Raw genomic sequence first — 11,190 nt, 5'->3', positions numbered from 1 at the left:
CCCTATGACAATGGTTAACAACCTCACAACACATCAACACTATCCTTACTCAACCTTGGGTTCCCTATCACCAGCTTCCTTGTCCCCATCTGCCTTCTGGCCCTTGTCCCTGGACTGCTGTAATGAGGTGGCAATTTTTGAAGTGAACTTCCTTGAATCATACATTATCAAAATTGATTAGAAGTTACCTGACATTTAGAGGAAGATTTACTAAAATCATACAGTACAGAACTTTGTAGATATTTTTCTTCAGAAAGAACTGACATATCTTATTATAGTAATATCTGTGTGTGTGTGTGTGTGTCTAAAAGGTCACAGCCTTGGAAACCCTATGGAGCAGTTCTACTCTGCAAACGAGTCAAAATCGAGTCAATGGCAACTAACAAAAACAACTATATGTATATATATTCATTTCAGTGGCCCATCTTTCCATTCTGCTGCTTGACAAATAGAACAGGCTGAAAGAAAGAAACTTCTCTCATAGTGCCTGGCCAACCCACTGGAAGAGATCCATATTTGTGCCCATTCCAAAGAAAGGTGATCCAACGGAATGTGGAAATTACTGAACAATATCATTACTATCACACACAAGTAAAATTTTGCTTAAGATCATTCAAAAGCAGTTGCAGCAGAACACTGACAGGGAACTGCCGGAAATTCAAGCCAGATTCAGAAGAGGACATGGAATGAAGGATCTCACTGCAGATGTCACATGGATCTTGGCATGAAAGCAGAGAATACCAGAAAGATGTTTGCCTGTATTTTACTGACTATGCAAAGGCATTCAATTGTGTGGATCATAACAAATTATAGATAACATTGCGAGGAATGGGAATTCCAGAACACTTAATTTGTGCTCATGACTAACCTGTACTTAGACCAAGAGGCAGTCGTTCAAACAGAATAAGGGGATTCTGCATGGATTAAAGTCAGGAAAGGTGTGCATCAGGGTTGTATTCTTTCACTATACTTATTCAGTCTGTATGCTGAGCAAATAATCCGAGAAGCTGGACAATATGAAGAAGATTGGGGCATCAGGATTGGAGGAAGACTTGTTAACAGCCTGTGATATGCAGATGACACAACCTTGCTTGCTGAAAGTGAAGAGGACTTAAAGCATTTACTGATGAAGATCAAAGAATACAGCCTTCAGTATGGATTGCACCTCAACATAAAATCCTCACAACTGGACCAATAAGCAGTGTCATGATAAATGGAGAAAATATTTAAGTTGTCAAGGATTTCATTTTATTCAGATCCACAATCAATGCCTATGAAGTCAAGAAATCAAATGACATACTGCATTGGGCAGATCTGTTGCAAAAGACCTCTTTAAAGTGTTAAAAAGCAAAGATGTCACTTTAAGGACTAAGGTGAGCCTGACCCAAGTCATGGTCTTTTCAGTCACCTCATATGCACGTGAAAGCTGGGCAATGAATAAGGAAGACTGAAGAAGAATTGATGCCTTTGAATTATGGTGTTGGCAAAGAATACTGAATATACCATGGACTGCCAGAACAAACAAATCTGTCTTGGAAGAAGTACAGCCAGAATGCTCCTTAGAAGCAAGGATGGCAAGGCTTCATCTCACATGAGGGACCAGTCCCTGGAGAAGGACATCATGCTTGGTACAGGGTCAGTGAAAAAAAGGAAGACCGTCACTGAGATGGATTGACACAGTGGCTGCAACAATGAGCTCAAGCATAAAGACGACTGTGAGGATGGTGCAAGACTAGGCAGTGTTTTGTTCTGTTGTACGTAGGGTTGCTATGAGTCAGGACCAACTTGACGGCACCTAACAACAACAACGTATATTCACTTGAGTGGCCCATCTTTCCATTCTACTGCTTGACAAATAGAACAGGCTGAAAGAAAGCAAATTCCCTTATACTCAGCTAGGATAAGAATAACTGGCTCTTAATACACCAAAATAAACATTCTTGGACTGTCCCTCATCTTCAAAATTCTAAGTAGCATATCTATGGCAGGTAAGTTAAGAAATCTTTATATGCTATTCCAAATTCACTAACAATGGCTGGAAATTTCCTCCCTCTCCCTCTTAGACTGAGCAAAGCACTTTTCTTCATGTGAAAACTTTACTATTCACAACATTATCTCTAACTTTTTTCTTGCCCATTCTTTGAAAACTAAATGTGGAGCGAGTGGGTTGGAATAGGTGGTCATCGCTGTGGCATGATGAGAAGAAATGCCAACACCCATCAGTCAGAAAACCTATAACTGCAAACAGAAAAATGTTACTTTAAGATAAGGCGTTACTTCTCTAGGTGATCATCCTCTTTTAGAGTATAAATACTCCTCTAGGATGCTTATTAAGTTGTTTTCAAACATTAATAATTTTGCATGCCTTGGTCTTTCAGCTACTTCTCTCTCTGAAGCTAAGATGGAGCATTAAGGGATGGCTTTTTGATTGAGATGTGAGGAAGAATAGAAGGGAGGGCTAGGTCAAGGTGATCATCCTCTTTTAGAGTATAAATACTCCTATAGGAACTTTGGAAACCCCGGTGGCATAGTGGGTAAGTGCCATGGCTGACAACCAAAAAGGTCAGCAGTTAGAATCTACCAGGCGCTTCTTGGAAACTCCACGTTGCAGTTCTCCTCTGTCCCACAGGGTTGCTATGAGTTGAATTGACTCGATGGCAATGGCTTTGGTTTTTTTTGTTTTTGTTTTTTTGGTATAGGACCTTTATTAAGTTGTTTTCAAACATTAATAATTTTGCATGCCTTGGTCTTCCGGCTGCTTCTCTCTCTGAAGCTCAGATGGAGCATTAAGGATGGCTTTCTGACTGATGTGACGGAGAACAGAAAGGAGGGATAGGTCAAGGTATCACTAATCCAAAACAATAGGAAGGAAAGAGTGAGGAGGCCCCAAAGACCCCAAGAATGAGCTTCATCTACTTCACAAGTTTGCCTACTCCTGGCCTAGGGCCCTAAAACATTTGGTGTACAATATTTACTTCAGGATGTATAATAATCTTCATATACCAATGAAACACTGAAGTTGTGGCTACATATGCTAAATTAGTTGATTTACTTAAGAAGAAAAGAAAAACAATCACAGGTTTTTCAAATTATTGGCTAGTTTCTTGACTGTACCGACTATGCAATCACTCAAAATGGTATGGTTGCATTGAGTAAACAGTGAAAATAATCTCTGGAGAACAAAAATACATTTAGCTACAGGAGTCATCTTTTCACGTTCTGCTACACTTGCTAGAAATTATGTGAGCTCATTCTTACATACCATTTTACTCAGAAGCACCATAAAATAGACACTTTTGGCGGTGACTGCTCACTTCCTTCTTCTGTGAACTTTTCCATCCCAAAAAGTGGACTCTTTATATTATATGACCCCTAATACATATGCAGAATATCTGTATTATAATACATTTGTATTATATTTAAATTTATCCCAATAACCTGGTGAGGAGGAGCTGACTCATTAGCCAGTCAATAGCCAATGAGATTTTTTCTTTCAAGAATTTCAGTAAGAGGCACAGAGACAGAGTTGGGAGCCAACAGAGTTGGAGAACAGAAATAGACTAGAGGAAAATCCATGAACTGTTACTGCTGGAGTCCCCATACTTCCAGAGACCTGGTAAGCTTTGTCTTTCATGAGACCTGAATCATCTGTAATTTATCCCTTGTTACCTAAACTAGTTCAGTTAGATCTGTTACTTATAAAGAGTTTTAACTGAGACATTGTATCAAATTTTAACTGAGACATTGTATCATCTTATTACTCAATACAAGGATAGGCTAGCTTTCTGTTATTCTAATAACTTGAAACTACAGTGGATTGCAATGATCACAGCACCTAATTAGGGACAATCTCTGCTGAAAGCTATGCAATTATAAGCCCACTAATCCAGGAACAGAGAATTTTTTTCCATTGAAGACCAAGAACCACAGTGGTGGTGGGTGGGAGGAGGGGTACACCAAGTGAAAGCTTTAAAAAAAAAAAATTATTTAGCTTAAGAATTTGTTTTAATCCCTTAAGGAGAGATGTAAAACGTTCAGGTTACTTGTTTTTTTGTTTTGTTTTTTTCCCCTGCATTTTTTTTATTGTAAAAGAAAATGTAACATATTTGCCAATTCAGCATTTTTCATGTGTACAATTTACTGATACGAATTACACATCCATCATGTTGTCAAATAAGAAGAGACAAATGAAAGGGGTAAAGGAAGAATACAAATAAAAAGCTATAAAGAGGGCTAAGACACATGGAAAAGAGAAAGACACGCAGTAGAAGAGGAAGGGCTACAGGAAAGAGAGAAAGAGGCGGGCAAAGGGTCAGAGAGAGGCCTAGGAGTTCAGTAATATTAGTTAAAGGCCACCAGATTTTTTCTGGAGGGTGGGGTGAAGGCTGTCCCTTATATTAGCACTTACTGCCTACATTCCTTTGAAAAGCTAATTATCTGGTTAACCAATGTTTGCAGGTTTTCCACTGCTCCAAACCTCAAATGTTTAGACAGACGTTCTCCTCAAAAGAGTATGACCAAAGCAACTCATCAAGGGAACTTCCCCCAGATTATACTCCTTAGACCTCTAGTTCTCATAGATTTTCATATTTTAAAAATAACTCCTCAAGTTAATTTGGGAAATGTTAGGTTTATCAAAGTTAGACAGCTTTCGTTGCTGTGATACTTCTTAGTGTTTGATACAAATTTCTAAGAGAGTATTATATTAATACAGGGGTTTCTGAACTTCTTTGATCACAGAACCCACCTTTTGAAAAGAAATCTCAAGGGATGAATGTTCCACAGAACGTGCTTTGAAAAGCACTGCACTAGGAGGACACTATTCTCTGAGCTTTATAACCAGTGGCTGTAACTCTAATACCCCAAAGGCCAAAACAAAAAAAAACAACAAAAAACAAACCCATTGCTGTCTAGTCGATTCCGACTCATAGCAACCCTATAGGACAGAACAGAACTGCCCCATAGGGTTTCCAAGGCTGTGATGTTTACGGAAACAGACTACTACATCTTTCTCTTGGGGAGCGGCTGGTGGGTTTGAACTGCCGACCTTTCGGTTAGCAGTTGAGCTCTTAATCTCTGTGCCACCAGGGCTCCTTCCCCAAAGGGCAGACAGTATGAACTAAAAGGCCATATCTGGCTTGTAGCCTGGAGGTTTCCTAACCCTACAGCCAATATTGCTATTTCTTTATCTCACTTCATCTTCATATTGTTTTGTTGTTGTTGTTAGGTGCCATCGAGTCAGTTCCCACTCACAGCGACCCTACGTACAACAGAACAAAATATTGCCCGGTCCTGCACCATCCTCACAATCCTTGCTATATTTGAGCCCACTGTTGCAGCCACTGTGTCAATCCATCTCATTGAAGGTCTTCCTCTTGTTCAATGACCCTCTTTGCCAAGTATGATGTGCTTCTTCAGGGATTGGTCCCTCTTAATAACATGTCCAAAGTACATGAAATGAAGTCTAAGGAGCATTTTGGCCGTACATCTTCCAAGACAGATTTGTTCGTTCTTCTGGCAGTCCATGGTATATTCAGTATTCTTTGCCAACACCATAATTCAAAGGCATAAATTCTTCGGTCTTCGTTATTCATTGCCCAGCTTTCACATGCATATGAGGTGACTGAAAATATCATGACTTGGGTCAGGCTCACCTTAGTCCTCAAAGTGACATCTTTGCGTTTTAACACTTTAAAGCGGTCTTTTGCAGCAGATTTGCCCAATGCAATGCATCATTTGATTTCCTGACTGCTGCTTCCATGGATGTTGATTGTGGATCCAAGTAAAATGAAACCCTTGACAACTTCGATATTTTCTTCATTTATCATGATGTTGCTTTTTGGTCCAGTTGTAAGGATTTCTGTTTTCTTTATGTTGAGGTGCAATCCATACTGCAGGCTGTAATCTTTGATCTTCATTAGTAAGTGGGTTAAGTCCTTTTCACTTTCAGCAAGCAAGGTTGTATCATCTGCATATTGCAGGTTGTTAGTCTTCCTCCAACCCTGATGCCGCGTTCTTGTTCATACAGTCTGGCTTTAAAAGCTTTTTATGAGAAAAGTTCAAAACTTATATTCTTACATTTAATGATCTCATACTTCCAGACCTTCCAATACTTTTATACTTATTAACACTGTACTAAATAATATTGTTCTTCCTTTACTGCTAAACTTCTTCCACTATGATGAATAAAAATCATAAAAAGTGGCGACTGCTAGTTGCCACAACTCCCACAATCCCAAATCCATCTTTCCTTCTTTTAGGATACAGGTGGCCCAGTTTCCATTTTAGCTAAGTGTGGGCTTGTAATTAAGGTCCTCAGTGAATTGCTGTCATGGATTGAATTATATCCCCCCAAAAATGTGTGTATCAATTTGGCTGGGCCATGATTCCTGGTACTGTGTGATTTTCCTATATGTTGTAAATCCTGCCTCTATGATGCTAATGAGGGAGGATGGGTGGCAGTTGTGTTAGTGAGGCAGGACTCAATCTACAAGATTGGACTGTGTCTTGAGGCAATCTCTTGAGATAAAAGAAAGAAGTGAGCAGAGAGACGGGGGACCTCATACCACCAAGAAAGCAGTGCTGGGAGCAGAGTGCATCCTTTGGACTGAGGGTCCTTGTGCAGAGAAGCTCCTAGTCTGGAGGAAGATTGATGAGAAGGCCAACAGAGAGAGAAAGCCTTCCACTGGAGCTGACACCTTGAATTTGGACTTTTAGCCTACTTTACTGTGAAGAAATAAATTTCTCTTTGTTAAAGCCATCCACTTGTGCTATTTCTGTTATGGCAGCACTAGATGACTAAGACACATGCTTAATAGGAAAGCTGCTTGATTTAGATCTTTTCTTTTTCCTTTCCCAAAACTGGCACACAGATGTGCCTACAACAAGCTTTGTCCATGCAGATGATAATAATGTCCTAGGAATGGCAGAAAAATAAGAGAGAATGTACCTGAGTGATGTCCTGGAGCAGAACACTCCACCAGCTTGGACCACTCACCTTGGGACTGGTTACACAAGAGAGAAATAAACTTCTATTTCCAATGAAGGCACTGTAATTTGAGTCTCCTTAATATAACAATTTAACCTTTATCTTTACAAAAACATAATATTGATAATAATAAAACTAGCATTTAGTGTTATATTGAATGTCAATTCAATCTATGTTATTGTGTTCCCCCAAAATATGTATCAACTTGGGTAAGCCTTGATTCCCAGTATTGTGTGGTTGCCCTCCATTGTGTGGCCTGATGTAATTGTCCTATGAGTTGTAAATCCTAAATCTCTGCCTGTGGTTAATGAGGCAAGCAAAGAGGATTAGGGTGGGATGCAACACCCTTACTCAGATCACAGTTCTGATCCTAGGTCCTTGGGGTATGGTCTGCATCACTTTTTATCTTACAAGAGATGAAAGGAGAAAGAAGCGAGCAGAGAGGGACCGCCTACCACCAAGAAACAACAACTGGGAGTGGAGCACGTCCTTTGGACTCAGGGATCCTGCACTGAGAACCTCCTTGACCCAGGGGAAGACTGATGACAAGGACCTTCCTCCAGAGCTAACAGAGAGAGAGAGCCTTCCGCTGGAGCTGGCACCCTGAATTCAGACTTCTACCTTGCTAAACTGTGACAGAATAAATTTCTGTTTGTTACAGCAGCACTAGATAACTAAGACATTACCATTTACAGTATGCTCACGTATACATTATTTTTCTAAACTTTTTTTCACTTTGATTCTGTTCCTTTTTGATTTTATGCAAGTAGTCATTGTCTACTAGCATAAGTTAATCTGAACTTTGAAAACTAAGGCTAATCATGATCATAATTACCAGCTCACTAGTTTGTTATTCTATAACACATTTATTTATACTTTTCAAGCAATACCATAAACTGTCTAAAGTAGGTTCCTTTTTTATTAGTTTACATATACCAAAAAAAAAAAAAAAAAAACCCAAATCCATCACAATCTAGTTGACTCCGACTCATAGCGACCCTACAGGACAGAGCAGAACTGCCCCATAGGGTTTCCAAGGAGCGCCTGGTGAATTTGAACTGCTGACCTTTTGGTTAGCAGCTGAGCTCTTACCACTGCACCACCAGGGCTGCAGTTTATATATAATCACCAATAAACCTCCAAATATGACATTTTCCACAAATTCGTAATGGTATGATTATGACCAATGGCAAGAATATATTTTCATGAACTTTAAAAACTTCATGTGAAATAAAATGTGCAAGGATATCTATTATTCAAAATAAGTATCTGTATTTTCTTAGGGAAAGATACTAAATGATTTAACAGTGTTTTAAATATAATTTTATGGTGCAATACTCTGTTAAATGAAAGAAAAGCAAGTATTTAGAGATAGCTTCTAAAATATGTATGTATTTATGAATATATCTTTGGTAAAGAGCCAAATAAAATAAAGTGTGAGTCACTGTCAATAAACATTCCCTAAACGTCCTTGCATCATTATGGGAGAGTTACTCTTTGGTATTAATAATGTATATAATGCAAATTACTGTTTACATTCTTCTTAAAGGCATTAAAAAACAATTATCTATTTAACAGAAACATCTCTGAAGTCTAACAAATTAACTACCTTTTTATTTTCTCATCAAAAAGTTGAGGAGTTACTTTTAAGGAAAGAATTAGACAAAATAAGATTTTACAATTGTAGTTGCGATTTATAAATTGCTAGAGTTTAAGAGATAAAGAACATGTTGTCTTGTATTCACTTAGGAGGGTAGAGCAAGAGCTATTTGTATATGATCTTTTCTGATCCTAAAATATCTCAAAGTTCATCTCTGATTGAGATCACAAGTGAAGGAATTTGTAATCAACTTTAGAATGGCAAAACTGGAGATCTTCAACCTTTAACACCTCTCTGGAGATCTTCAACCTTTAACACCTCTCTGAAGTTCTAGCCTTACCATCTTACCATTTTTATACATAGAGGAACTAAGGTATAAGCAAGCTAAGTAGTTCACTTATTATCTCTATGAATCAGTGTCATAGCTGGGAATGGAAGCCAAAACTTAATGTTGGATCATTCTCACAAATGTAGGCTGATCTCATTTGGAATGGATGCTGGCTGGGAATGAAGGTAAGCCATGTTTGGAAAGTCCCCTTATAGAGTACTGTATTTCACAAGCAAAGTACTTGCTGAGGACTGCAAAATACTTGCTTAAATGAGTTCCAATTGATAATGCAATTAAAAAAGAAAATACAATATATTAGATTTCTTCCCTTCCTCTAAAAACAAAAGTGTCCTTGAATCCTAGAAGTTTAAAATGTGCTTTGAATTTAGTTCAATTTTAAATATCCAGAAAATGCATATTTCATTTACTTTTTATTTCCTTTACAAAATGTGAGTCGCTTTTGTGAAATCCTTCCTCCACGGTCCCAGTGAACATTCAGAATGAGACTATTCATTTGGATCCCTCCTTCTCTATTGAGAAACGTATTCTCTGTCCTGTTACCACCCCAGAAGGTTAAGTACCGATCATAGGTAAAACAGGAAAAGTTCCTGACAAATCTTAATAGATTATCTCTTTTCCCCACCAAAGTACCAATGGTGAAAAACTTATAAGGACAACTCAACCCTTAAAAACAAAAATAAAAAAACAATTTCATCTGTGCCAGTGTCCTTGATGTTGCATCTAGTTGCAGTATGAGACATATTCCCTCGGGTCATGGCCCAGTATCTCTGATGCCCACATTCGGTGCTGTGAGGTGTTCATAGCATTACCGCATCCTTCTCCCACTGAATGATGCCCAGTGAGCTCATGCAGTGACCGAGGTTGGAGCAGTGCTTGCTGTGAACCTAAAGGATCAATCACGAAACTGGGGATCCTACTTCGCAGTTCTCCCGGGCCGCAGAGGGGAAACCGCTTGGTTAGAGGAGGAAAAGGCGTGTTTGGAGAAGGGTGGTCAGATCAGGGTCATATCCCTCAGCAAAAGACGCTGAGTTCGGGGAGAAGGCAGAAAGGGAATGGAAGAGGTGGCGATCAGGATACTGACAGGGGAAGAAAAAGAGTTGTGAAGAGGGGGGGCGGGGAGGGTGACCCTGGTTCAGGAGGGAAATTAAAGACGGAAAGGGGCGCAGGAAATGGGCGCCAAAGAAAGAAGTGAGAAATTGCGGAGGAGGAAGTCAACCCTGGAAGAGGAGGGGCAAAGGGGAAGCAAGAATGGAGTGTTTGTACTTTCGAGAGGGAAGGGCCGGAGCCTCTCCGAACCGGGGTCCGTGGGGCGGGCGCGTGGGGAGGAAGCGCCCGGGAGGCGGCGCCGCGGTCCCCAGGGACTCGGCGCCCGGGGTCCCGGCGAGGGCGGCCCTACCTGAACCGCTCCTGCCCCGCCGTGTCCCACAGCTGCAGCTTGATCCTCTTGCCCGGCTCGATCTCCAGCAGGCGGGAGAAGAAGTCCACGCCGACGGTGGGGTCGCAGGCGGGGGAGCGCAGCCCCGGGAAGCGGCCCTGGGTGAAGCGGTGCAGGAGGCACGACTTGCCCACGGTGGAGTCTCCGATCACGATGACGCGGAACTGGTAGATCCAGATGGTCTCCATCGCTCACGTGCCCGCCCCGCCGACTCCGGGGCCGCCCCACCCGCCCGCCGCAGCGCAAGTTCGGCGGCGGGAACTGTCCCTTCAGCACCTCCCGGATGCCCGCCTGCCAGCTCGCCCGTCGGCTTCCAGCATATTCCTGCGGCTGCGGCCGCCGCCTGGTCCCCGCCCTCTCGGGAGGGAAAGGCGGAGCCCGGCAGGGCCGGGGGCGGGGCCTCGGGCCGGGGGCGGGGCTGGGGGCGAGACCGCGGCGAAGAGACGGGCAGCTCTCTGCGCTCGAACTCCCGCCCTTGACCGCTGTAAATCACTCGCCTCCAAAGCTCACTGGGAGCCGTTGGGAAAAGTGGGTGTGGCAAAGGGACGTGACAGCAGCTACAACCAATGAAAATGAAGCAGGGTCTCAATTTAGGGAAGGTCAGCCAATGAAAAGTGAGAGTCGCTCTCTTCAGGTTTCGGAGCGGTTAGGTTGGGCGCCAAGTTTGGCCGCGGGAGGCTATCACCTGGGTGGTTACTTTGCTTTCTGTTTAATCGATATGACCAGCTCTGTGAACATAGCCACTTCCCGGTTTTCTGGAGATGCCAATGACGGCTTTCTGCTCTCTAGCCTTGCTGAGCGCCACCTCCCAAGGCGTT

The 11,190-nt window shown here is 41.7% G+C and overlaps 1 protein-coding gene across 1 annotated transcript in view; it reads right to left on the bottom strand.

The window, feature by feature from the left end:
* The window catches only part of RAB39A (RAB39A, member RAS oncogene family), a 29,452-nt gene extending 18,819 nt beyond the window's left edge, over positions 1-10,633 (bottom strand). Inside the window, exon 1 of the mRNA XM_004382473.2 lies at positions 10,334-10,633. Within this exon, the coding sequence (XP_004382530.1) occupies positions 10,334-10,560 (227 nt within the window). The 5' untranslated portion in view covers positions 10,561-10,633. The remainder of the gene's footprint in view (positions 1-10,333) is intronic.
* Between the last annotated feature and the right edge of the window lie 557 nt (positions 10,634-11,190).

This window comes from Trichechus manatus, unplaced genomic scaffold (assembly GCF_000243295.1).
Source record: "Trichechus manatus latirostris isolate Lorelei unplaced genomic scaffold, TriManLat1.0 scaffold00094, whole genome shotgun sequence".
NCBI lineage: Eukaryota > Metazoa > Chordata > Mammalia > Sirenia > Trichechidae > Trichechus > Trichechus manatus.
The sequence above is the reverse complement of the archived record's forward strand: the minus strand, read 5'-3'. Positions and strand labels throughout refer to the sequence as shown.